At 47.3% G+C, this 27,657-nt stretch overlaps 2 protein-coding genes across 6 annotated transcripts in view; one reads left to right on the forward strand and one right to left on the reverse strand.

Moving 5' to 3' along the window:
• Positions 1-14,048, forward strand: part of ccnk (cyclin K) — a 39,728-nt gene extending 25,680 nt beyond the window's left edge. The window contains exons 5-17 of one of the 4 annotated variants that reach the window (XM_085938020.1): positions 793-971; positions 1,098-1,177; positions 2,474-2,582; positions 8,965-9,206; positions 9,290-9,371; positions 9,644-9,775; positions 9,862-9,967; positions 10,047-10,104; positions 10,189-10,358; positions 10,429-10,640; positions 10,713-10,743; positions 10,821-10,898; positions 10,985-14,048. In XM_085938020.1, coding sequence (XP_085794146.1) covers positions 9,055-9,206; positions 9,290-9,371; positions 9,644-9,775; positions 9,862-9,967; positions 10,047-10,104; positions 10,189-10,358; positions 10,429-10,640; positions 10,713-10,743; positions 10,821-10,898; positions 10,985-11,526 — 1,563 coding nt within the window. In that variant the 5' untranslated portion in view covers positions 793-971; positions 1,098-1,177; positions 2,474-2,582; positions 8,965-9,054 and the 3' untranslated portion in view covers positions 11,527-14,048. Of the gene's footprint in view, positions 1-792; positions 972-1,097; positions 1,178-2,473; positions 2,583-8,248; positions 8,420-8,964; positions 9,207-9,289; positions 9,372-9,643; positions 9,776-9,861; positions 9,968-10,046; positions 10,105-10,188; positions 10,359-10,428; positions 10,641-10,712; positions 10,744-10,820; positions 10,899-10,984 lie in introns of those variants that run through there. The other 3 variants (XM_085938021.1, XM_085938018.1, XM_085938019.1) reach the window with 3 other exon arrangements.
• Positions 11,917-27,557, reverse strand: ccdc85cb (coiled-coil domain containing 85C, b). Of its 2 annotated transcripts, XM_085938026.1 has the most exons (8): positions 26,397-27,557; positions 16,156-16,235; positions 15,449-15,490; positions 14,711-14,815; positions 14,288-14,380; positions 14,108-14,206; positions 13,884-14,009; positions 11,917-13,597 (listed from the first exon to the last, which is right to left on the reverse strand). In XM_085938026.1, the coding sequence occupies exons 1-7, from the start codon at positions 27,121-27,123 to the stop codon at positions 13,920-13,922; spliced, it is 1,236 nt and encodes a 411-aa protein (XP_085794152.1). In that variant the 5' UTR covers positions 27,124-27,557; the 3' UTR covers positions 11,917-13,597; positions 13,884-13,919. The 2 variants fall into 2 exon arrangements, with proteins under 2 accessions (XP_085794152.1, XP_085794153.1); XM_085938027.1 differs by lacking the exon at positions 15,449-15,490.
• Between the last annotated feature and the right edge of the window lie 100 nt (positions 27,558-27,657).

Below are 27,657 nucleotides of genomic sequence, written 5' to 3' on the forward strand. Positions count from 1 at the left end.
GATAACGAGCGAGCGAGCGAGCGGCGTACAAAATTCATCAGATGTGCTCGGCTGACGACGCTGAAATATTAAAGCGAAATGAGGGAACAAAGTGAAATGGCCGACAGCCAATCGGGAGCCAATCAACGCCTGCGAGCAAGTCGTCTGCTTGCTTACGCTCACACACTGTATGCGTGTGTGTGTGTGGCTCCATATGGTGCAAATAAAGAAGGGGAAAAGTGTTGAGCAGATCAGGGAAAGGCGCATCGGCTATATGTGACGCCGCCTTTTTGTCAAGCGACTAACAACCATGCTAAAGTTCACGTTAGATGTAAAAAAAAACAAAAAAAAAAGGTCTGTGTCAATCTCCATTTTGTCTGCGGCAGAGGGAACGAGGGCAGCTCGTGTGACTCCAGGATTGACGAGCAAAGACCTCAAATTATAGAAGAGGTGGTAAAATTATCGTTGAGGCGCTTTGATGAAAAAGCGCGCTCGCCATAAAAATGCCAAATTGCCAGCCACTTGATGCCTGCTGAGATCAGGCCAAAGCAATATCTAATGTACAAGTAGTGCTTTGACGCCGCGGCTCAATTAAGTTTGTAACCAACAGATGTGGTGTGGTGTGTGAGCCTTTAAAGGGCGGGGCTTAGTTTGGGTGCGAGATTTTTTTGTTTTTCCTCTCCAGTGACAATGTATCTGAAAATTGCTTGAAACTTGAAATCTGACTCACAGCGCAAAGTATTCTTTGAATAAATTGAACTGGTAATGGCAAGTTCCACCTCATGTAAGATACTTTTTGAAATCTGTTTCCAGCTCCAGGCCGGCGGCTACCACGAAAGGGGCTCAATTCCGCGAAGCCTCGCTCGGGAAATATGCCGCCATTCTGGTTTTGCGCACCGGTGGGTGCCCCCGCCGAGGTCCACGGGGCTCATCATCCGCGTGACTCGGATGACTACGAGAATGGCGGCCGGCCACCTGCGGCGACTTCTCGTGTAAGCGGACACCTCTCTGACAGTTGACACCTCAACTCACGCTCGCCTTTTTACGTTCTTTCCTTAAAAAAAAAAAAAAAAGGTTGTTTCGTGTTGCCTTAATCAAATCTCCTCTGCCTCCTCCAGCCCGAGGTGCGATCCGATGCCGGAAAACCGGAACAATCCACCTTGAGGAAATAGCCCACAGTGACAAGCTCAAGTCCAAAGTGAGACAGTTTGACCGTTTTTTCATCTATGTGTGTGTGTTGTCTGAGTGTAAACAGTAATTGGAATTGGCCCGCGGCGAGGTTGCTTCGCGTTGGTCTCCAAACCCAGTTTGAGAACAAGTTGGGCTTGATGACTGCGGCCTGCTCGCCACGCTAACCAGAAACCGACGACGACGTCGTACTTTGGTTTCATAACGCGGTCTCACGCGCTGTTATACAAAACGTGAAAAAAATGTTGACTCGTTAATTATGATTATGAATTTATGAAAATTTCAGGGTGGATTCAAGTGTCAATCTGGCGATTATTATTCCCATTTTTTGGTTCATGTTTGTTGGCGCAACAAAAATTTAACTGTTACATGCAACCGTTCATTGACGATGCCAGGGCTAACGTTAGCCTAGCTTAGCTGAGAGACTGTGGATATAAAAACTCTACACATCCCTCTTCAATTGACAGGATTTTGTGCTATAAAAAAAAAAAAATTAGGGGAAATATGAACAGTTCCGGATAGCGGTTGGCGTTAGCGCAAAAACTTCAGGCCTCTGCGAGAAAGCAAAAGAACAAATGTCAGTAAAAGCCTACTAGAACATTGGAGTTTGAATTGGAGTAGAAAAGCCTGTGCACACTTTTTCCCCTTCCTTCTAAATTTTCAATTAAGTTCTTATTGGTCACAATTGAGGTAAAAGTTTTTTTGCTTGTTGACTTGGTAGAGGTGGGCAGGGCACACTGGGGGTGACATTCAAACTTCCGCTACACACACACACACACACACACACACACACACTCCTCACCCTTTTTTTTTTGCCCCAATTGTGACTTATAGAACAGCATGAAACCAAATCGACACAGAAGGTTTTTAGATTGGACCAAGGACACATTTTTTTAAATATATTTTGCTAACTTTTAATGACATACGAAATTAAATTGCAGTGTGTCTGTGTGCGTTCGTTCGTGTGCGTGTGTCTCTAAATTCAAATGATTTGGGCTCTGTAGAAATTTGCACGCGCACACACACACAAACTTGCCGATCGCAGTGGTCGGTTCCGAAGCGGGATGACAGCAATGCAAAAGCTCTAGCGAAAGCTTCGTCGGAGTTTGAATTGAAACGGTTTGGCCTTGGTGTGAGGGCTTTGCCCTACAGAGCTGACATTCAAGCTTCCGCTCGCCACACGCGCACCCAAAGCCCAAATAATGATTTGACCCATCTTTTTAGGCGTCTGGAGCGAGCCTGAGTAAACAAGACAAACACTTTGACGCTCATGCAGTGTGTATCTGTGTGTGGTGTGCGAGAACAGGTAGGACCAGATTGAGGCCCTTCTATTTCACGCGGCCAACCAACCATCTTGTCCTCCCAATCAGCAAGACGCTTCTTCACACCGTTGTGTGGCTCAAGTTCAAAAGCAGGTCTGTGCGTGTCTCTCTGTGTGCGTGCGTGTCTGTGTGTGTCTGTGAGTTATGCAAAGCGACCAAAAAAAAAAAAAAAAAGACGTCAAACAAAGTGACCCATGGCTGCAAGCGGGGGTGGGAAATATTTAACTGTTACGCCAAATTTGTCCCCAAACCCTGAGTGCCCTGCAGCAGACAAATGAAAATATGCAAACTATTTTTTTTTTTTTTTTTGGTCATATTGCATGCAGGTAAATGTCACACACATGAGCACACTTGACACACATACCCCGAGGTACAACTGTAGTTTAGGCTTTTTTTTTTTTTTTTTTTTTGCTCCTCCACACTGTAAAATTAATTGTCTGCACATCAATCAACTTGACTCATTAAAATAATGCAAAGCATCCAATGTGGCTTAGCAATGGTAATAATAATAATAAAACTTGGCAATCATGAGAAATTGCATGAAAGAGCTCCCCAATTGTCTTACTAAGTGATGGGGATCAATAATTTGTAACACACACACACACACAAAACATTGGCCACAGATTACATCATGAGCTGGTGTGCATTGAATTAGTGCGATTAGGCCTCGTCTATCAAATTGAATCGAGCGGCAGGCAGGCAGGCAGGCAGGCAGCACGGAGGAGATGAAGGTTCAAATTGATATTAGGATTCGGATTATAGGACACTTTTAATCTTTTACACACAGCAAATAGATAAGTGTGTATTATCACAAATGCCCGTGACAAGATAAGTTCTTTAAAGAAATCAAATGAGCAAAAGTTCTTATCTCGTCATGCATGCTTTATTCTGTTGAAACGAACTTTATGTAGTGCGCGATTTGTGTGTGTGATGATTGCAATAAGAAGTAAAACAACTTGATGAAGGGTGCAATTGGCGTGGTTGTGCACGTGCAATGCACACGTTTAAAACATCTTTGTTTCGTGCAAAGGAAAAAAAATACATTTTTTTGCAGTTGAACAAATACCGCGCACGTTTCTCAAAACAATACATTGTTGTGGCGAGTTTCTCGTCGGAGGTTGTTTTCAGAGAAAAGCCCGTCTGTCTCGCCATTAATTGATGACCAAATTAAACGCGAGTGTTTTAAGCGACGCGGTTGAATTTTACGGTGACTATTTCAACTTTGTTTCGTCATGTTTTAAACGCGTCGTAGAACGAGACATCCACGTGTCGGAATCAAATTGAGAAAATGCGAGTTGTTTTAATTCGCCCGCGTCCCAGTTGAAATCCAAATAATATCGACGCGCGTTTTTAGATGTTGCGGAGGGTTCGGCGTGCATCTCACCTGGTGCCGTCTCCCGGTGGCTCAATGACAAGTGCTGCGGGTTCACCTGCTTGCGGCGGGACATCGCCCCGGCATTTACTCTGGCATTGCCCGGTGAACGGCACTTGGAGTCGGCTCGGACCGTTGTGTCGGTCTGCTGTGGCTCTCGCGTGGACCGGACCCTTACTCCTCCTTTTTAAAATGTGTATTTTATTTTATTTGCGCGTCTTCCTCGACAATTGCTGCGCAAGTTTGGCGGACAAAAAAAAAAAAAAAAAAAAGGATGCAGGCTACGCGCTGTCCTTCTTCGGGGCAGACAAAACACCTGGACGCGCGCAGCGGGAGCAGGAAGAAGCCACAATGCCAAAACCAAAACAAAAAGCTGCAAAATCCTGCACCGCGATGCCGCTTTCTTGTCAGTGTTAATTTAGGATCCCGCTGCAAGCACCTTCCTCTTTCCGCTGCTGGTGGTGGTGGTGCACTAAAAAAAAAAATGACCCTTTGGCACCGGCTCCTTGTGTGCGTTTTGGCATCGGCGCTCGGAACGGCAACTCTTGGCTCCTGTGGCGGGAGACTCGCTGATGGAGAGAGAGAACGAGAGAGCGAGGCTGAGAAAGAGAGGGAGCGAGAGAGAATGCACGGGCAGACAAGACACCTCCTCCTCCTTCTCTTCCTCCTCCTTGTCCAACAAGAGAGTCCAAATGTTTCCTCCTGCTTTCCCTGTTGGGTCTTGTTTAAGAGGACGACCCCATTTGTGTCTGCGCGCGGGCGCGCGTGTGTCTGTGTGTGCGCGCGCGCGTTTGCGGGCGTTTTGAGACGTGCCAGCAGGATCAAGTGGGGCCAAAGGCTGGTGCCTGCATGTGCCCACCTCTGTTATTGTAGTCTTTTGTTATTTACAACAAAAGTATTCCCGCAGAAAAATCGTAATATGATCGCGCGTTTGCAGGGTGCCACGTGCATGCCAGACCAATAGGGGGTGCTGTTTGTTGATTTAGCCGATCGCAAACACGTTATTAAAAGGTGCCACTTTTTACTTGTTATTCCTTAATGTCACACTCGAGTATAACGTTTTAAGAAATATCTTTTTTATGCATAACAAACCGGTATGTCAGCCAATCAGAAAGCAAAAGAAAGTTACTTAAGAGGAAAAGTTGTAATGTTTATGTAATAAAAAAAAATAAAAGTAGAAAAAAAAATCATGCTTTGTAGTTTACAGCGATGTGGTTGACAAGAACTATTATCAGCACGCTGATATTGGTCGATGTCATGACAGTAGACGCCCATGTTGTGAGACAACAGCGCCCTCTGTTGACCCATTCGAGTCCTTTTCCTAATGGTTTGCCTGCAAAGAGCTGCAGTTGTACTTAAAGAGAAGTCAAAATAAAGACAGAACCGGACTGAAAATAAAGATACATTTTTACTGTGGGTTATTTTGATTAAATATATGCCAATTTTGATCATATATAATGATAACTAGAAAAATACTTTTTCCCAAGATTTTTTTTTTTATCAAGTTCATCCATTAACATGCGCTAATGCTACACCGACGCACTTAACAAATGTTTGAAAATGACAAGCCTTCAAATACACCCTGAATAGTGAGTCACTTGCCGTAGTTGTGAAAGTTGTCTTCGTTTGTCTTCTTACTGTGTTATACTGCCCCCGGTGGGCAAGTGGTGCACGCTAGGAGTCGCAATAAATGTCATTTCTCTTCATTGCACTTAATTAGGTTATTACTACATTTGATAAAGTTCAGGGCTATTAGAAAGCACTAATGAGCCCTCATCATTTACAGAGGCGACCTGATGTTAAGCACTGGAACTACATTGTCCAATATAAAACAGCGCCGTTTAAATGTTGACACCATTTCCTGGTGGAGCAAAAGAAGAAGAAGCATTTGCTCTCTTGCTCACCGCAGCGGCGATACATTTAACGCCGGACCATTAATAAAAGATGGTGAGCAATTTTAAGAGCATTAGAAGTTTGATTGCTGCGGGGCAGACCTGAGGGACTTTCAGGCCCACTAATTATTTATATAAATGAAATGTCATCTCAGCTCTGGCTCAAGTAGACGTAACCTCGGCAGACGCACCGAGGACAGAGACAGAGACAGAGATGGCACGGTGACGGCCGTCCAAAGTAGCGCCCCCTAAAATTGAGCAAAATCTGCCTCAAGTCCATTTGAAAGAACAGTTTCATTACAGTTTTGATGTCATTGTGAATTTTTTTTTTTTTTTAACATTCGCGAGTAGACCCACAAAAAAAAGTCAGAAGTGATGCTCAAAAAGGAACAGGAAGTGAGCCATTTTGGTTTGAAGCAGCTGTTTGATGTCATTTCACACTCGCTGCAGTGTTGCAATGCAATTTGTGTACCAGTATAGTGGAAGCATAAGTCGACATGCGTTGGTCCACAGTTTGTGTTGCTGTAGAGCTCCCAACTTTTTTTTTGTCCCTCAATCACCGGCCTCCATGAATACTAAAAGAAATCCACGATCTCACACACACACACACACACACACACACACACACTCTCCCCGGCTCCCTTGATCATCACCCCTGGGTGCTCTCAATAATACATCAATGTCTCCATTATAGCTTGTATGCGCAGGCAGTTTAGGCTTCATGCGGGGTGGCTGCGGCGCACACCGCAAATACCGTTTGTGGACACGGGAAATGTTTTAAGTCCAAAGTGTTGCCTCCGAGGGGACACGCCGAGTTCCGCCGCCTAGCCGTCGGGTACCTGAACGCACCGCAGGGTGTTTAGAAGAACGCTCAAGAAAGTTTGGATGCGCTAACAGGGCAGGCAGGAACCTTGGACGTCGAACAAAAGACACTAAAAATATATATAACACGAAACTAAAATAGTATGTTAGTAAAATGTAAATGAAAATATAAAAAAAAAAAAAACATTTAACACAAAATGCGAGGGAAAAGATATTTGCAAAAGAGGATACTGAAAGTAAAAAAACAAAATAATTTTAAAGTATATTATAGGGAATATGAAATAAACATTTTTAAGACATACATTTCTGTGTAATACAAATAATAGAATACCCTTTAAAAGCTACAAAATGCCGCAAATTTAAAACTATGCCTTTAGTAATTGGAAAAAAAATTCTTTTAAAAAAGTGACCCAAAAAAATAGGCCAACCCAAAGGAGGACAAACAGCGTCCACAATGCAGTTTTTATGAGTCAAAAGTGGTTTAAAAAAAAAAAAAAAAAAAGTAACAAAAGGCAATGCAGCCCCCTTGGGGTCAAAGGTCGCACCCATTTGAATGCATCAAAGCTCATAAACAATGAGGTCCACTTCATGGGAATATGAATATTGCACTCATCTGAATGCGCAGCGCTTCATTATGCAATGTTTAATATTAATAAAGAAAGTAGATAGATATATTATTCATAGGCTGATTTACTGTGGAATCCGTGAGTGTATGTGTGTGCCTGTGTGTGTGCCTGTGTGTGTGTGTGTTGACGTGAGAGACACATTGAGACGCTCCCTTGCTACAGGCGATACAAGCAGACGATGCTCTTACTCCTTTTCCATCCTGACAATTCCTGCCACCAGTTAAGAGGATTTGTCCGAGCACCGCTGAATTTATAATGAATGCAGATTCCCCATTTTTAATCGGGGCACCTAAATGATTCACCGCTAGTGCGTCTCGGAGGTGCGCCAGCCTTTGACAGACAAATCAAGGCGGGTCCACCGATGTCATTCAGAAACTTGTTTTTTCACAGCCGCTCGTGTCACTTGTCATCACTTTTAATTGTTTAGGAAATATTAGCAGCTAAATTGATGTGTTACTACGTGTTTTATGTAGTTGTTGCCTGTTGGTCCCTCTCAATTATTTTTTGCTATGCCCCCACCTGGAAGAAAAGAATATTTCACTCACACAGCCCAACTCTCTTCAGTGACTATAAATATCATTTGTCTATAAAATTGTAATAAGTACACCCCTGCGTAACATTGCATACTTATTATGTATCCTTTCATTTTAAAGTAGAACACGTTTCTCTGAGATTATAGCATGAGTAATAATTGCAAAGACTGTCAAGGCTCACATTTGATTGAATTAGACACCACTTGTCTTCTTGATCTCAAATACCTTTTTTTATGAACGATGTCGGGTGTCAAATTTGATTAAATGTAACATCTCATCCACGGCTTGTAGACGTTGCCAAGTAGTTATTTGGCTCCCTCTGGAGTTTGTAATCGCAAGTACAACTTCAAACGATAACAGCGCATTAAAAATTCTAATAATTGCACTTTACATTTTGAGAGACTTCTACAGATTTGTGACGCCAGTTGTAATATTCTGCTTCAGTAATGGGTGGGATCTTTCAGAAATTGCCGTTTATGTATGAAGTGTCGAAAGAAAAGTAAAACGCAGGCATCGTGACGTCACATCCGCCCCAAACGTAACATCCGACGAAATCCACAATGGCGACTCTCTTACCAATTGAATGGATGTATGCCGTTTGCTAGCTTATTTGGAGCCAACTATCTATTGTACTTTCTAGTCGTCCGGAAGTTTGTTTATATACGCCACAAACTACATGTTAAAGGTAGGACACGTTCTGTTTTGAGAAATATGCAACTTTAGACAAATATTGGTCTTTACCTGTCCGCTTAGCGTGCTACAGGTCGTTAGCAGCTAACGACTAGCTAACTTTGTTAGTCAGCGACGCGTAAACCATGGCAAATTGAAACGTTGACGTTTTTCATTATTTCGTATTTTACGAACTCAAATGCGGGCTCGGCTGATTAATAACATTGGTGGTCTGTTTTGAGTTAACGAAGCCACGTTCAGCGTTTACTCTCAAACTATAACGAAGCCACGTTCAGCGTTTACTCTCAAACTATAACGAAGCCACGTTCAGCGTTTACTTTCAAACTATGTATGACGCGGGACTAACGCTATGAATGCATTAATGCTGGGGGTAACTGGGCGACCTAAGCTGCTTGGAAAGGTACAGGTCACTCAATTCCGGCATTACTCGACGCATCTTTTCTGTATTATTTGAAGTCACCCTCAAATGTTGTTTGAGTGTTATCTTATTGGGATACTGCTGAAGCGCGTGCTTAAGTTCTCAATTTTTGTTCTGTCCAGCAGGCAGTCAACGCGGGGCCCTCTTCCTCCGTGGCCTCTCCCCAGCTGAATAAGGAGTCGAAAGAAAATGCGGTGGCACAGCAGCAGGCCATGTTAGACCACATCAAACCATGCTGGTACTGGGACAAAAAAGATTTAGCGCACACGCCCTCTCAGTCGGAAGGCCTGGACCCAGGCACCGAAGCCCGCTACCGCAGAGAGGGAGCCCGCTTCATATTCGACGTGGGCACCAAACTCGGCTTGTATCCTCTTTTGTGACGTAACTTTTCAAAAAGCACCCATAATCTAGTGTAGAATCAGTCTTTGTTTCCTTGACGACTGGTAGACATTACGACACACTGGCGACGGGCATCATCTACTTCCACCGTTTCTACATGTTTCACTCTTTCAAGCAGTTCCCCAGATATGTAAGTTCTCTTCAGGGCAAGGGGAAAAAAATTATAAACCTGTCTTTTTTGCTGTACTTTTTTTCCCCCTCAGTAAGGATGTTACAATACATTTTATCGGTTATTTTTTCCATGAGTTTAGATTTCATTTGTTGTGACAAGTCCATTCCTCTGAGGGTAAAAAAAAAAAAATGAAGGATAAATATTTCGTAAAGTACACTTTGTTTTTTTTTTTTTTATCCTGAGGATGTAAAGGCAACATTTTATTTAACAAAGTGATGTTTGTGTTATAGGTAACGGGAGCTTGTTGTCTCTTTCTGGCTGGCAAAGTGGAGGAAACGCCCAAAAAATGCAAAGACATCATCAAAACGGCGCGCAGTTTGCTCAACGATGTGCAGTTTGCTCAGTTTGGAGATGACCCCAAGGTCTACTTCACTAACATTTTTACATGTTTGGAATAAAAGTTGAATTAGAAGACAGAAGCTAAAAAGAAAGTGTGTGCGTGTTCCAGGAGGAGGTGATGGTGTTGGAGCGAATCCTGCTGCAGACCATCAAGTTTGACCTGCAAGTGGAGCACCCTTACATGTTTCTCCTGCGTTACGTCAAGCAGCTCAAAGGTTGACGCCATTTTACGAAGACGGTCACGGTTGTCATTTAATGTTGCCAACTGATTTTTGACCTGTTGCGTCGGTAAAGGGGAGAAGAATAAAGTGTGCAAGGTGCTCCAGATGGCTTGGACCTTCGTCAACGACAGGTGAGGCTCTCGTCACCTTGTGACCTTTGGAAACAAAAGACATTGTGTTGATCTGCAGTAACTGTTCACCGTTCGACCCAACAGCCTGTGCACCATGCTGTCGCTGCAATGGGAGCCGGAGATCATCGCCGTGGCCGTCATGTATCTGGCGGGCCGCCTGTGCAAGTTCGACCTCCAGGAGTGGACGGCAAAGCAATCGTCGCGCCGCTGGTGGGAGCAGTTTGTCCAAGACGTCCCCGTTGAGCTCCTCGAAGGTAAAGGCGCAAGGTCGTTGACACGGACTGACGCTTTTCCAGGGAGGCTAAAAATGTTTTTGCGCGTTAGACATCTGCCATCAGATCCTGGACTTGTACTCCCACGGCAATAAGCCCATCCCCCAGCAGATGCAGGATAAGGAGCGGGCGCCCGCCGCGCCCGTCCTGACTCCCACCCCTCCGGCGCCGCCATCAGCCGCCAACCCTCCGCCGCCTCCGCCCCCGGCCAAGAAAGCGTCCCCGCAAGGCGGGAGCCCAGCGCGACAACTCAAACGGACACATGTGAGCGAGCCGGCCGGCGCCTCATTTGCATCCCTCTGCTGCCGCAGGCCACTAAAATCTTTCTCCCCGCAGACCTCCCCCAAGGAAGAAGCAAAGCCCTCAGGTACACACGGACACAGACGCGCACCCTGAATATCCATTTTGAATATTTGAACATGTTTAATGTTCTTTCATCTTCAGAACAAGCTGGATCAAAGATTCCTCGACTGGAGAGCCCCATGCCGCCGTTGCCCACTTCACAACCGCCGCCGCCACCGGGTATGCAATCAACGAAGTTTTCCATCAAAATTTTTATGTTGAAGTTTGTAAGATACAACATCTTTTCCTCCTTTTGTCTGTTGTAGAGCGCAAACCCGCTGCCCCTGCCCCGCCCGCCGAAGTGGAAGCCCCAAGCGAAGCAGCACCGCCGCCACCTCACGCGCCACCGCCCAACCAACCCCACGCGCCCCCTCCCCTGCCACACCGGCCACCTCCGCCGCCGCCCTCCAACTACGTCATGTCCACCACCAGCTCGTACATGTCGGGCGAGGGCTACCAGAGCCTGCAGTCCATGATGAAGACGGAGGCGCCCGCCTATGCCCCCCCCATGCCACCAACCTATGCCCCCCCTATGCCACCCTACCACGTGTACCCCCCGCCCAGCGCCCCGCCACCGACCCATCCTCCACCTGCGGGCTACCCGCCGCCCACAATGCCTCCCAGCTACCCGCCCCCGGGCTACACCAATTTTCCTCCCCCGCCACACATGCCACCCACCCATGTACCCCCACCCATTGGCCTCCCCCCTGCCGGGTACCCGCCCCCTCCCGTGCCACAAGGCCAACCACAGGTGCCCCTGCCCCCGCCACCTGGCATGCCCATGAACCGCGGCGGATGGATGAGATGAAATGAGATATGAGGTGAATTTCAGCCGATAGAGCCGGTCTAATTTTTTTGAGCGTGTTGTTGACATGGTGGAATTTTCTGCCTTTCTGTGCCTTAAGTTAGCAAGGCATGGTTCTGCTTCTCGCCCTCACCTTTGGGTTTGTGTCTAATTGGCATTTAGGGAAAAATCATTTGCTTTTTTTGTTACAGGAATACTGTAGTAGTGTGTCCACTAGCCACAAATTGTACAACGTGCGAATAGTGAGAGTTTATCCCAAAAATTTCAAAATTGGTATCAGAGATGGCTTGTTGTGTTTTATTTTGCCATTGTGAAATAACTGTAGCCCAAACGTTTCTGGTGTTGCCACAAGGGGGCAGTGTCGGTGCAAAAATGAAGCAAACAGGAGCACTGTTCAATCAACAATTGGTTTTATTTTCTCTTCTGATTCTAAACATGGCCTAGTCAGCCAGCTGCGATCCGCTCAGTTGCGTTGAGAAGGACAGGAAGACGTTGACGACATTACGGTCATGCTAGTGAGTGTCAGCGCTGTCTAGTGTTCCAAATTTAAAACACAAGTCCAAATGTCTATGTACATTTTTTGACAAGAGAATCATGGCTTCCAATCACTTACTAGAAAAAAAAGGACACTTTTTTTACTCAACATTCATATTAGGGCCACACTGAAGGAGAAAAAAAAATTGGCTAATCACTTTATTTAAACATTTATAATACTGAAGACTTTATTTAAAAGAAAAGCAGTAAAATTGACTTCATCTGTTCAGTATGTTGTACAGTGAACAATTGTGAGTGTTTGTGAAGAAAACAAGGTTTTGCCAACATTTGCGACCTTGGGCATCAACTTAGTTTTCTACCGTTGCCAACAATCACAATTGTTTGCTAATGCTTTTGTTTTTTTATTAGGAGTGTGGCCCTAATACTGCTTGCTTAGAATGAACAGTGCAAATGTTTGGGGTTGTTTTTGCCGTATCATTGCACAACTCTTGTTTCTGACATCAAGAAGAGATTTTGTTCAAGGGATGCTTTATTTATTTAGCCATTTTCAGCAGTAAAACATAGTTTGCCTCTTGCTGTTGACTGAAAATGACATCACGGACTCAGGGGAGCAGGAAATGACCAATTGTGGCTCGTGACATTTGTAAGCGGAGCTGTGATTGGTCATTTACCCGAGTCCCGAGGTCATGTGATGTCATTTTGAGTTGATGTAAAAAAAAAAAAATCAAATGTTTTGAAAGGTGGATTTGATTGAACAGAGATAGCTGAGTAGATAGATACTTTTATTGAGCCCCAGGGGATTCATTGTACATGAAAATCCGTTGAAGACAAAATGTGAACTATTTACTGCTGAAAATTGCCTGAATAAGAAAAGCATCCCTTAAAGATTTGACAGCTAACAGACTGAGACGCTGGTCAGAACCACCAAAGGTTAACAAGAACATGCACAGCGTCAACAGTCTTGTAGCAAACGCGACACCGACCTGAGAACGTGATTGTCGAGCATGCACACAGCATCCAATTGGGCTCATTTCATCATTCCTCAAGATAGAAAGATTGGCCACACGCTAACAAATAGTATTCACAATGTGTGGCTTGTGTCCTAAAAAGTCACTGTTAGAACCAAAAGTGAAACCCTAAGAATGCTGTGTTCATGTTTGTTTCATAGACAATGTACAATGTTAACTGTTAACGAGTCCAAAAGGTGCTGAAGCCCCCTTCCCCACTGCGGGCAGCGAATGTTACAATCTTGTCAAAGTTTGCAACATTCGTTGCTCTGAGGATAGGGGCTTTAGTCACAGTGGATCACATGACTTAACACAACAAAAGCATTTTAGACTAAATTTACATACTTTAACTACAATTTCCAAAGTTAGGCTACACCTAAATCTTAGATGACTTGTAGTGATAACTTTTTATTGCATTAGCTAACAAGAACCCGTTCCAGTCAAAACGTAAGTATACTCTGAGGAGACGTATCAAAAAGGTAAGGTGGCTGCTATCCTTGCCGGCACCTGTGCTTGAACCCACGCAGCGTTGGCAACTTCCATCCACAACCCGATGTCAATTGACTGCGCCACTAGGGGGAAGAGCAAAATTCGCATTCAAAACTTAGTGTCATGAGTATTTTCCTGTATAGAGCTGTTTGAAAAAATTTTTCCCCATACCTTCCCCCCCTTTTTCTCTTCTCTTTTTTAAGTGTGCGTGTGTGCGTGCACATGCGCTTGTACGCACGTACACACACACACACACACACACACACACACACACACACACACACACACACACACACACACACACACACACACACACACACACACACACACACACACACACACACACACAGAGAGAGTCAATTGACTTACCTGGTAAAACATTGTCAGTCGTCCCCTGGTGTGGCACTACAGAGGCCCCTTGAACTGGTTCCCGGACAGATGCTGGCGAATGGACAGTTTAGAGCCGGCTGCGTCACCCAACTTCCTCCACACCACCTGCAATTAAAAACAATAAAGTTGTTTTTTTTCCCCTCAGCCCAGATTGTATCTTTTCTTGTACACTTTCAGACATAAAAATGAGAGAGATTACGTACATTACACATCTCTCTGACGATGGCCTTCTCTTTCTCACTGAGGTCATCCTCATAGTCTTCAGGAACTTGCTTGTCCAAGTTCTCATGGACCTCCAGAACCTGCAAGGCACAACAAAGTCCCATGAGCTGAGGCCAAAGAAAACTTGCAAAGAGCACAGACCATGCCTTCCTTCCGCTCACCTTCATGGCATGCACAACAGCCTCGGGCTTCTGCGCGCATGACAAATATCCCGTGGCTGGAGAAGATTCGCTAGTGGGGAGACGACCTGAGACCTGAACAAGAGCGTTAGCGTAAGCCTACAGCTTGAACCAATTACATATCACTTGAGGTGTGAGTGAGTGAGTGAGTGAGTGAGTGAGTGAGTGAGTGAGTGAGTGAGTGAGTGAGTGAGTGAGTGAGTGAGTGAGTGAGTGAGTGAGTGAGTGAGTGAGTGAGTGAGTGAGTGAGTGAGTGAGTGAGTGAGTGAGTGTAAGTGTAAGTGAGAGAGAGAGCGCAAGAGTGAGTGTAAGTGAGAGAGAGAGAGCGCAAGAGTGAGTGTAAGTGAGAGAGAGAGAGAGAGCGCAAGAGTGAGAGCAAGAGCGAGTGCGTGCATCAGTCCTGACCATGTTGTGCAAGGCGTCCTGGCGTTGGGGCAGCGAGGACAGCTGCGACTCGGAGTGGTACAGGGTCATCCCTTTCCGGAGGGCTCGCAAGTCACCTGGATTGCACTGAGCACACAAACATGATGATGATGATGATGAGCTTTGTCATGAGGAATATATGAATGAATAGTGAAGAAGCACAAGCGTTTGAACCCGCAGAGCCAAAGCAAACAGCCAGAGCGGAACATGCACCAAATGGACAAAAACAAGGCCAAAATCTACAAGCAATCTACACATTTGTTGTCCGCTGACTTGTTCCCTCCTTTCCCTGGATAGGCTAACAATTTGAGAGTTGCTCGTGTGGGAACGTGTACACCTGCTCTCTTAATAGCAACACGTTAACAGTGTTGGCAGGAAGGTCAGCATTCCTCTGATAAGAGACTTTTTGTTCCCTTCAAGCAGGAAGTCCAACAAGTGGGGCGGCCAAGAGGCCCACCGTCGTCAAACACTTTCAACAGAAAGAAAGGAAAGCACTGGGTGCATTATGGATGCGTGGCTCTCTACCTGCAAGCCGAGACAAGATCAACTTTAATGGTAGCCTTTGCTCCAGCCCCTCGCAAGCTTGAAAGCAGAAACATGACCCTCCCAAAAAGCTCATTGGATTTCTCTTTGATTTGACGATTGACAGATTGATTACAATTTGCAGAAGCTACAAAAGAGTCGAGTTCCACCACCGGAGACAATTGAGCGGATGTTTACCTTCTTCATTTGTATCTGTGACAAACTATAACGATTATGAGCCTGCAGAAGGGGAAAAACGGCAAAACTGTTGAGCACGTTAAGAGAATGGCGACGACAGTGAAATCATTTGGAGTCGGGATGTCAGATTTTGGCAAGCGCGCCGTCGTCACACCTAATGAGCGATCCTCGCGTCTCCGCGCAGACTGACGTGACCTCGCCGTGAACCCCTTTAACTCCCCCCCCCCCCCCCTCCCACCTCAACGCCGGCATCTTCCAAACGTGGGCGAAGTCATCGGGAGGTTAACACCGCCGGATTTTGTCATTTAGCGTCTGCTCGCGCTTTTGCCATAGGGGCCAAGCAAACCGACGCGCGCCATTGAAGCCTCCGCCATGAATTAAACATTGGGCTCGACACCGACACGCACACACGCGGGGAAGAAAAAAAAAATTTGAAAAGCTTCTTCTGGAAGAGTTCAATCGTGGGCCGCCGGCGTATCTTTTGCTCGACCTCCGTTTGACCATTTTTGCAATATCGCGGTCCAAATCAAAAATGCTCAAAGCGTCAAGCGCCTTCTCGCTCTCGAAATCTTCACTTGGAGTGCCAAAAACTGACTTGAAAGACACTAACGAGGGGCCCGACCCATCTGAAGTTTGCCATTCGTTTCCACCGTGAGGGCCTCACAGCGCCATTATTGATCGTTTACTATCCATTCTCAATGTCTCACCTGTGACAGTAGCTTGTTGTTATCGTCCTCCAGGATCCGCACTTTGGTCTCCAGTTGCCGGATGTAGTTGGAGGAGGGATCTGCAGCGAAAGAAGAAAAGACCTCATTAGCATTTCAAAAGATGTCAAGACGGAAAAGAACCAGGCGGCAAAACGTCACGAGCTCACGTCGCGTCAAGCAAACGCCACCCAACGTATTGTCATTAGTTTTTGCCGATATTAGTTGAACATTTTCAGGCAGTCATTTTGCAATGGGCAAAAGAAGCAGCAGCTGTTAAACGTAAACATTCCCTTGGTGTTATCCCCGTCTGACCCGACGTCCTCCCTCCCTCCCTCCCTCCCGCCTTCTGTTTGTCACTGCCGGGTTCAAACCGGGGACAGGAGCCGCGTCACGCCGGTCCCTGTAGGTGGCGCCGAGCCTGTTCTCCAAAAAGCCGCGTTTAATTTACAGCGCCATCAAAGCCCGAGTCAGACGCGTCGGGATGGATGCGCTTGTTTTTGTTTGCCGAGTGCAAAGACAGATAGGAGACATCTGACAACGTTCTTCTCTTGGGCGCATTTGACGTTTTATATATTTAGATTAAAGTTGGAAAAGTTGGCTCCCTCACTCTATCAACCCGAGTTACTTTTGTGTACACAGAGCGGCCGCTAATCTCCCGGTTGCGCCTTGTTAACCCGTTAATCTGGACTCATCTGATAGCGACCTGACCTTGGTCTCCCATTCAAAGCGATTAAGGTGAAGGCTCGTCTCTTATTGGCCGCAAGAATGTAAACAGGAAGTGAAAACTTTAGCATCGCGTCCGAGTGGTCCCGGTACTAATCAGTCACGGCTTTCTCTTTTTTTGGCCTCCCGCAAATGGGTGGTCAATTTTACCCGGCCAAATCGTCATTAAGAACAAAAATTGGGGCTACTATACCGAAAAGAAATGGCGTCTTTTATAGTTTGAGGACTTTGAAAGCGCTCGCTGGTCCATGCAGTAATGAGAGGCTCTTTTATTTTGCCGGACAGCGGCTGGGCTTAAAATAAACTCATTAGCCGCTCTTTTTTTTTTTTCGTGGGGAGGGGGGCTCGTTACTTAGGCGCAACAGCGGAGCACGGCAATGTTGACACCACCCGCTGTTGACCGGAACTCACATTGAGTCACACACCCCACCACCACCACCACCACCACCAGCAGCACCTCCATCCCCGCCACACATCACTTTCAATCACATCAGCGCGCGACGGTGACCCACTTTCTCTCTCATCCGACCAGAATCTCCACTACGGCGCTATGCTCGCATTTCTGATTAGAAGTAAAGTTACAAAGTTGAAAGTCAAAAGTGAAATATGACATGTGTTTCTCAGCCATTGACTTTGTATTTGGTTTACGTTTAGTGCGCAATCTCTTCTTAGCCACAGGACATCGGGCGGGACGGCGTTTAAGCGGGTCAAGAGCCGAGTCGTAGCCTTTCATAACAAACGCGGAAAAGGAGCGTCGCTACGCCAGCGCGAGCGGGATCAAAGACACTAGGTGAAAGGGTTCGGGGGTCGTCCTCCTCTTTCTGTTTTCCAGTCAGAGCTTCAGGCTCTTTAGTAGCCTGCTGAGAAGGACGATCCCTGAGCTTTTAGGGGTCCGCTTTCATCTGCTCCACGGCAGCTCCTGTGATCGCTTTGCGTGCTCAGTGTGGACAATTAGCTCAAGATGTCGGCACACTCAAAAGATTTGAACATTGAAATTGGATCTTTTTGAAGATGTCAAAAATGGATCTGTTCAAATGATTAACTAGATTTAATCGAAAAAAAATGGTCTCGGCATTAAAAATACTTTAACCTACTAAAAATTTCAAGTAAAATGTAACTTTTAATGATTAGTTTTATAAATTTGATTCAATGATGACGTTTGTTTCCTCGTGGAGACTCCCCAGAGGGCGCTTGCAAACAAATGGCTCGCTGACACGACGGAGGACGTAATTACGCTCCCCGCCGCCCTTCACTCAATTTGCAGCGAGGTCACCGGGGACGCCGCGACGCTTGTTCCCGTCTATTAAGTCGAATTCACTTACAAACGTCTGTCAAGCGACTCCGGGCGAGCACAGCGCAGCACGCGGGGACTTTTATTTATAGCCGTGGCAGACGCGCGCGTGCTGACGGGTCACTCCCCTGTCGCCTCGGCTGCCGTCACCGCCGACGCCTGTGGTGTTTGAACGCACGCACACTTTGGAATCACATGTCACCGTTTGTTTTTCGTGACATTCCAACAGAGCCAAAAGAGAATTGCCAAGTAACGCGATTTCATTTTCAAAATGGTCTTGTTTTCCGAGTCAAGTCTGAAACGGCGGCGGCTGACTGTTGAGCTTACAGAGTGGAAGTGACATATCGAGATCTTGACTCAAGGAAGGGGTGGAAGGGAAAAAAAAAAAAAAAAAAAAAAACAGGCTTCATCAAGCAGCCTGGAGGCCAAGATGACATTTACAGACATTTTGGAAATTTAGGCCATCGCCGCTGATCTGGTGACAGGACTGGCATCGTCTTCAGCCAGCCGAGCTTTTCTACGATAACGTGGCCGCAGTGCATTTTTGCATAATATAAGCCTCACTATCATTTTACAATAATAAAAAAGCCTTACGGTCACTTTTCTATCTAAAAAGCCTCGCCTAAATGTCAGACCTCAGACATGTAGCTACTAGCTGGTACCCATACACGCACACACATCGCTAAAGGGGGGACAAATCCCATTAGCGAGTGGGTCTAAAGGTTTATAGCCAGATGGTTGGCCCACCCCGAAACAATGCCACAGAAAGCTTCAGTGGGATGCCGTCGCGCACACACACATACACACCTCATAAACTCTAATGGCAACTCATCAAGTGCTAATTTCATTACAGCAGAGCTCAGTGATACCCCATCATGCAGTCATCAAGTCTCGCTTTCGGGTGGGCGTTTGTTTTTTACCAAATAGGCAGCGACGGACTTGCATGCAAACTTTGTCAATTTGGTCCTTGCATTGGCATTCAAGATTCAAGATTCAAGAAGAATTTATTCGCCCTGTTTGAGCGTGCCAAACAAGGAATCTGACTTCGTTACATCACAGTCTCTGTTCAACATTTAGGTGACTAACAACACTCAGGACATGTGAAAATGACAAATGACAATACAATGACAATATTCTCAGCCATCCCCTGGTCTTAAACTCCCATGAGGGCAAGAAAAAACTCAAATCTCTGACTAGGGGAAGTGAGAAACCTTGAGAAGAGACCACAGATGGGAGGGTCCCTCTTCCTTATACATGGGGGTTTCAAATGAGGGTTTGGAACTAGGGTTAGCATTGCAAACTAAGTTTTGAAACTCGGGTTGGCCTCGCCTCCATCGTCTGCCAGATGTCTTTGGCGAGACGCTGCGTCAGCTCGCATTAGCAGAGAGGACACCTTCAACCGGCGGCGGGCCGGCAGGTGGTCTCGCTCGGACTCAGTGGGTCGTACCGAGCCCAACCTGTGACTCCTCGGTCGGTATTGAGCCTTCACTTGTATTCATGCTTGTTTGGAATAAAGGGGGAAGTCAAAGAAGGCTAAATGGACCCGTGCAGGCTGTGGACAATTTTTTTGTTTTGTTTTTAATGCAGGGTTATCAATCCTCTAATCATCTTACTATAAAAGCTGCAGATTAGCGTGGGGAACATATGCTAGCTCGCCTAGCTTCCCACTGGCAGAAATTCAGGGAGGAGTTTGCGTGTTCTCCCCAGTTTTTTTTTGTTGTAAGAGTCAGATTTACAAATACATAAACCCAAAAGAGGAGCTTATTCAATTGGCTACTGTTCATTTCTCATTAGCATTGCACGCACGCACGAATTTGGTGGTCTTACCTTTACATGTCGAAGTCTATCCTTCGCCCCAAAACGCTCCGTTACTTTGTTGCAAGTCCTACTAGCTTTTTCCAACATTTCCAAAGCATACAGCAGAGGATAGTCCATCTTCGCTACGTCGTTAAATTCCCAAAACGCCTCATTTACTTCACTTTTAGCTACATAACGCAAAATACCACATTTTGGATTTGTTTGTGACGTCAATTGTCTCGTCTAATTCGCCAGTAACAAATGGGGTAGCTTTCAGCACCCGTTGGCTCGCGTACGCCCCCTGCCGTGCGGAAATGTACTACCTGTGCCTTTTTAATACCAATTTATGTGCCATCAGCAAAACAAAGCGTTTCCATTTTTTTTGTCATACAATAGCTTAAATAAAACTCAAACCGGACCTATCTGGTTCAACTTAATAAAAAAATGTATTTTTTAAAAACACACATTTACTTTGTTATGTTTTGTATGTGAGTCACGTTTGCTACACAAGAAAGTCCAACAATCACGGGCAACACACGTGATTTGCTTGCAAACACTTTTTTTTTTTTACAACGTCATATAACAACAATGTGTCGCGCTCGCCTTGCTCCAGATTGCCTGTCAGCGGGCTTCCGGGATAATTTAAAAGGTTCCGAGCAGAACGCCGAAAACGAGCGAGGCCTTGCGATAATGACTTGGCGAGGAGTGGCGGCTTATAACTCAACAAGGCGCCGTAAATAAGTCAGACCACCGACGGGAAAAGAGCAAGCCTCGGATAAGGCGTGGTTTAAAAAAAAAAGAAAAAAAGGGCACGAATTGGACTGGAATGTGAGGGAGTGTGCGATGTGTTTGTCCTGTTGCGCAATCACCGCATGCAATCACTGCACGACTCGACGCTGTCAGTCCGCGTGAAGTCACTCGCCGGCTTTCTATTTTGGGCTGACGTGACGATCGGCGGTACGACGTGCGTGAGCCCGACTCCCTGCTAAAAAATGCATGCGTGCTCGCAATGGTGTGAAAGAGCAGTTAAAGGCCGCAGATAAAACGCATCCATCTGTTGAAATATTTACTTCTTGCTTATGCAGGAAGAGGGGGGAAAATGGATGAAACCTCTGTCGTTTGCATTTTTTATCTCTCCGCAGGTAGTTTTCCAAACTACAGATATGGAATTGCACTTTGGCTTGTGAAATCAGAAGTAACCGCCGCAATTCTAGGCCGACCGACATCATTCTGTATGCATTTCCTCGACGCTGGTACACGATACAACGCTGATGTGCGGGCTTGGCAAAAATCCGCCTCACTCAGCTTTTCCATTATTTACCACATCTGTGTTGAATATAACCAAAGGGTCGGGGGGTGGGGGTGGGGGTGGGGGGCGGAGCTTCGATCGTCACTGAAGACTGAACTTGGCGAGTTTTTGGTAACGCAACTTTCCGGCCGGCTAGCGATGACGTCCGCATCTAAACGTTTGTCATCTGCGCCGACCCGGGAGAGCTGCAAAGCGTTAGCACTTGCCTTCAAACTTTTTCCTCTTTGGAGAAGTTGAAGAATGACAAAACATTCCGAATTGCTTAAACATGACACCGGCGGTTTCCATAATAGCGCCTGGGAACGGAGGGGCAAAAGAAGCGCACCCCATAATGTTGAATAGATGGGCACGGTATCCTAGCAACAGGCAAAAGAGAGAGGGGGAGCTCCTTGGATCTGGCTCTCTGAGGAGAGCGGCGCCCCCGACAAGGGCACTTTTATCAATGTGCCCTTTAACGGCGCTCTATCTCCTTAAGGGGTTTAAGGCAGGGCGCGTCGGGCACAGATACCAATCGCGCTCTCGAAATCCTTTTAACGGCAGCGGCCTCCCACTCAAATAAAAACAACCTCTCGACCGTGCCCAAGGGCGACCGCATCCTCGCTTCGATTCCCTTTCGTCGGCGAGGATCGGGTGGCGAGATAGTAGGCTCGACTTTTGGCTCCGTTAATTAATTTCAGATCCAGATCAAATATCGTACGCGGCGGCGGAATCATCAAAGAAGCTTCGGAGGGCGCCGAGCGTTGGCGTGCAGAGTTCACGCTGGAGTCAAACAGACAGAAAGACTCAGGCTCGATACAACCCGAGAGTAATCAGACACGAGCGCAACATCTGCCCGAGCGGCGGCCAACTCTTCAAAGTTGAAGACTCAGGAACATCTCCAGAGTTGCAGCTAATGGCACGAGCGGGCCGGGTGGCGGGCCCGCCCGCCCGCCGGCGTCAATACGCAAACGCATTCCAACAGATGGCGAGAGATAAAACACACGCCAGCCGTCCGTTGTGCCAACCCTCGTCTTTATCTGCATGTCAAATAAGCGCTTTACGATTGTCACGGCCGTGCCGCAGTCCAAATAAATAACAACTCTGATCGAAACCGCCGCGTAATCTGCGGGGGCTCGGTTAAGTGGCGAGGTCTTAATACGTTTTTTTTTTGTGACGGCATTTCAAAAGGATTGCAGCCAAGCCCGCGTCCTGTCCTGAACTGACCCGCCACGTTAAAGCTCAAATGGTTTTGGTGAGATGTTAGGCCTCCAAACAAGAGGAAGAGTGGAAAGGGTCCGGACAATAGGCCCCGGCGGCAGATGGTCCATTGCTTGCCTTAATGTAGGCCATGATGGGGGGTCGGTGGCGGCATGGTAACCCAAGACCCCCGCCGCATGGGAAAATACCTCCGCTCGGTTCACATTCAACAAGTGGGAGGGGGGGGCGAGAGAAAATCTGATCATGAACCCCCTCGGCCAACAAGATGAGGTCTAGGACCAAAATTGATGCCGATTAATCGAATGACAAAATCTGTTCTTATGCGCCACTTGTCCGACAGCAACGACTGTTTCAGGGAGCGAAGAATTAAACGTCACACCAGTCTTGGATCTTGGAAACGGAGACGGTCTTTTGGATGTATAAAGTTAAAAAGTCAAAACACACACACACCCCCAAATGAAAACAGAAACATTGTTTCCCTGGCTAACTCAGTCCAGTCTTTGGCGCTTGGCCCGAAGGAGGAAATTAGCCTCGCGAGGAGCGCGGCGAGGTTACCTGAAACCGTTCCAGAAAGGAACAATTCGATCCAGATGCTTCAGAACGCATCGCATCCATCACGAGGGCTCGCCGGCGGTTACGTAAAGTGCCCAAAAGCTGCTTTGTTCTCATCGACACATGTTTCTCAAACTAACCACTGGTACTGGGGCCACCCTGAACAACAACAACAAAATCTTAACTAGTGGACAGTTAAGCAAGGTGAAGACATTTGCTGACTCGGAAAGCTGACAAGCAGAAAATCCAGACGGATGTCTAACGACTCCCGGCTCGCCGATGAGGAATGGCTCTGGCGCCGAGTTGCTGACTTTTGGCAGCTCGGGACCGGTCAAGGTCACAGGACATGTCGCGTCGACACAACACAAGTGCTGATCGTGGACCCCAGGTGGATTTTTTTTTATTTATTACTGCTGATGTCACAACATCTGCTTGACTTTGCCGACCTTATCCCAAAGTCAGGTTTGCATCTTAATCAGATTTTTGAAAAGCTGACCACATACATCAATAAGAGCACCTTTCTGACAGGACGGCGACCCAGAGAAGAAGAAAAAGCAGCCAAAAGTGAAAAGGATCGAGAAGAGCAGGCTTCATGAATGCTTCTAATCTTAGAACATGTCAAAGAGCGGCCAGCCAATTCGCCGCACAAAAGAAGCGACCGGGCCTGATTTACATTCCCCGACTAATGAGGAGAAAAGTTGCGCATCATGCGATGCGACTGGTGGGAATGACCCGAGCCCCGAAGGCCCGTCCGTTTGTTTTTAGAGCTTTCAGCAAAACAAGGAGCTGACCTAACTGAGCCTGGCATCATTCCGTGTCGGCCTCCCCCACCCGACCCGACCCGACCCGACCCTTACTACTGCTTCAGTGATTCCGAGGCCAAGCGGGCCCCTCGCCCCAATGATCATCGCCGTTGCCCTGGCGATGGAGCGGGCCCCAGTCCCCGCTGCCACCCGCAACAAGGCCACAGGAATTGATTGGAAGCAGAGCGGCAACTTGGAGAACAAGCCATTTTCCCGCTGGAAATCCGGGAAGAACATCAAGCGGCAGAGCCAAATCTCTCGCGCGAGGTTTTTGGGAATGAGGCGGATCAGACGGCAGATTGACGGGAATCCGCATAGACGAATGGAGACAAGGGAGGGGAGTCATGTCTTTTGGAAAGTCAGGTTAAGTGATAGGGAAAAAAAGAAATCATTTCAAAACATGCTTGAGAATGGCATCAAAGCACTACTTCTAAAACGGACTGCATAAAGCTCTTCCCCTCATTTGTAATGTTAATTTTTAATTTTTTGGGGCCTAATCATAAAAGCCAGAAAAAGTGCAAATGGTGAATCGGGTCACGCATTCCTTTTTTTTTTTTTTCCTTTCCACCACGCCGCCAGGATGACACGGCTTCCTCTTTTGTTGCCGCAGGAATGTGGGACATCCTGCCGAGCCAGCTTTTCATTGACAGTACACAGCTGAGAGTTTCCCCCTGCCTCGCGAGGGCGTGTGCACTCCCGTTGTTGCTCTCCGCCTTATCAGCGAGCCGGGCCTCACCGGACGCCACGACGCAAGCCAGAGTCCGCCGGTGAAACCCGACCTGGCTTGCGCGCAGACACAAACATCCTATTCTTTACGTTTACGGCACACTCGCAGCAGCCAAATGCTCAAAAATCTCCCCAACCGAAACAACTCGGGAACACCAAAGCACTCATTTGGATCAACGCCACGAAAGCGGCCTCGTTGCTGAGCGGCCGGGAGATGTTTCATTGAGAGCTTTTAGGTCACGTCGCTCCCTGAGGGCGAAGGAGAGACGGCAAAGTGGAAATCGGGTCGGCACCTCGGACATCCCGGGCTGCTTGCTCAGATGGGAAAGCCCGCTTGATTAAGTTGATCGAGGTTCATTGGAATCAAAGAGAAACAAGTTGAATCCAAAAGCAGCCAAGTATTGTTTTGCTACAGGCTCAAAATGTGTTACTTGAAGTACAAAATTCTCCTTAGCCCACTCGCACACAGACACACACCCCCCCCCCCATGCAATAAAAACACACAGGCTGGACGCCAAAGGAATGGGTGTCGGGAGGGGCCACAACAGAAATTCAATTACGTGGACAGCAGGGCCCCCTCCCCTCACCTCCGCCTCCCTGACACCAGCCTCTTTTCAGACAAGCCAGCCGCCCTTTAAGATTTCCCAGCCCGCCCGCCCCCTCCGACCCTCGCCTGACTCCCCCGTCCCATCCCAACACCCACAATGAGGCCAGAGTGCCATTCTCACACTTGTCTACTGCGCAACACATTTTTTTTTAACTCAAGATGCAAGCAAACTTTTGTAGGGTGAACTTTTTGCATCTGCCCACGTTTTTGTCCGCAAAACGTCATCACGTAAATTAGCGGAGACGTTACTGTGACTCCAAACTATCAAACATCTGCTACTTGAACAGCAAGGCAACAACAAATATTGGAACTGATCTGTGATCCACACTTGATTCAATGTGCCATACAGCAGCTTAGTGGTGAGGGGGGGGGGCTATAATACCGAGGTTACGTAAAGACAGCTAAACACCGTTAAAAATGTGTGTGTGTATATACGCCGGGGATTAAGGTCTCCCTGGTGCACGCTTGCATGCTTTTTTTTTTTTTTTTTCCTATTTGTTGCTACCTTCAGTCAAAATTCCAGGAACGGAAATCGGCCGCTTTTAAAATGTGAAAAGAGGACGGCGGGGGAAATTAAAATAAATAAACAAACTAGCAAGCAGACAGAAGCCAAGAGGGGATGAAGGAGCGTTCTAGATCGTTTGGGTTTAGTGTCATTCCAACCGTCCGTGATGGCGCTTTCATCCCGAGCTCTTGTGTTCTTTAAAACTGGGATGCTGCCATTTTCCCTTCCAGAAATTGAGCGTGCATATTTTGGATATCATTTTTGAATTTATCGACATATGTCCTGTTTTTCCCTTTCCTGTATCAGTTTTTTGACCTTTTTGTTTTGTTTGTTATAGTTTAAGCTGTTGGCTGCAATTGCTCAAAAATGACAGGAAGGTAAACAAAACGGGTTTGACCCAAACAGGCAGTGGTGGGGGGGAGGCCACTTAAGGATGCTGTGCGAGTGCGTTGGATTTAATCTTCCCAATCAAGACTTTGTGGTGGGGTTAATCCAAGTAGCCCCCCGCCAACCACCGCCATAATCCTTAAAAGCAATTTTGATCAGCATATGCTGTCGCCGTCAGCGCACGCATGCTTACTACGCATTAACCAGTTTTTTGGGGGGAGGCAAATGACAGCAGTGGGGCAGCACTGAGCTCTACTCAAAAACATGAAGTGAGAAGAAGAGGCAGAGAAGGTCCAACTAAATGTCACTAACATTAACATGATGAACACAAGTTGTCCACTCACCATTGAGTCCATTGGGGATGCTCCTGTGATGGTGCGGCACCGACAGGTCGTCCATGGACCTCCGCATGGGTTGGCCCAACTTTGTGCTCTCTGCAGCGGGTTTGTTGACGTGGTTGTGGCTGTGATTGTGGTGGTGGTCCGGACTCCCGGCGCTTCCAGCGCTGGAGGTGCTGCTCCCATCCCCAACGTCCCGGACAGTACCGGTGCCTCCGTTGATGTTGCTCAGGCTGGACTGGCTATCTATGGAACTCCTGGAGCCCGCGCCATTCCTCTCCTCGTCCAGCATGAGGATGATTTCCTTGAGCTCAGTGTTCTCCCGCAAAACTGTCTCCTGGTTGGCCTCCAGCTCCTTGAGCTTCAGCATGTAGGCGCCCACCTCTTTCCACATGGCGCTGGCCGTGTAGCGCCCAAAGCGCTGCCACTCCCGGGAGAGTTTCTTGCCCTTCTGTCGGTCGTCGTCCAGGAAGCAGCAAAGCTCCCGAAGCTCTTGGTTATCGTCTTGGAGTTTCTGGTTGATCTCCTTCAGGCTGCGGATCTCGTGGAGGTGCACCTGCAGCCGCCGGTTGATATCCTTCCTCAGGTTGCCGTGCTCAATCATCAGGTTCATCTTCTCGCCGTCGACACGGCGAAGCAGACGAAGGAGCTCCTCTTTGCCGCCACGAAGGAGCTCGTCGTCGCTCATTTGGCCCACGTCGCCGCCCGGTGTGTCGGACTGGTTTTTGGCCATGGCTCGGAATGTCTGGAGGGTTACTTCGAAAAGGGGGGCGCGCTCAACCGAGCCTCAACTGCGGAATGGTGTTAAAACACATTGTGGAGGTAGCAAAATGTCCAAAGTAAACTGCGAGAATCCAAAGAGTTAAGAATGAAACATTCCGTCGCTGAGCAATTAACGCCCGAGCGGTGTCACCGAGCCCCGGGCGGACATCGCGCCAAACCAAACCGAACTGCAACGCCGAGCTGAACAAACGAGACAGCGGACGAGAGCCAAGAGCCAGGTTGGTTTCGCTTCAACGTTCCAGTCGAACAATTCGAAAAAAGGAGTCCTACTTCGGTTCGAGTCGCCAAATGCCCTGCCGCAACCGACGGCTAAGCCTCTTTAGCGGGATTGGAGCCTCACAGGAGCGGCTGGAATTAGCGGCGGAGATGATGGTGCTCCCTCCTCCCTTCGGCCAAACATTGGACTTCGAACGCGGCCAATCAAGTCGAGGGAGGGGAGGACAGAGGAGGGAGGGGCTGGGCGCAGGTAGAAAATGAGTCTCGC

The sequence above is a fragment of the Syngnathus leptorhynchus genome, chromosome 18, assembly GCF_054491065.1.
Source record: "Syngnathus leptorhynchus isolate UIUO chromosome 18, UIUO_Slep, whole genome shotgun sequence".
Lineage (NCBI taxonomy): Eukaryota > Metazoa > Chordata > Actinopteri > Syngnathiformes > Syngnathidae > Syngnathus > Syngnathus leptorhynchus.

Excerpts from the sequence above, each read along its gene's own strand:
- ccdc85cb (XM_085938026.1), bottom strand. The coding sequence starts at position 27,123 with ATGGCCAAAAACCAGTCCGACACACCGGGCGGCGACGTGGGCCAAATG. Across the intron at positions 16,236-26,396 it reads CATCCCCAATGGACTCAATG|ATCCCTCCTCCAACTACATC; the intron begins GTGAGTGGACAA and ends CTTTCGCTGCAG. Across the intron at positions 14,816-15,448 it reads CACAGATACAAATGAAGAAG|TGCAATCCAGGTGACTTGCG; the intron begins GTAAACATCCGC and ends TTGTGTGCTCAG.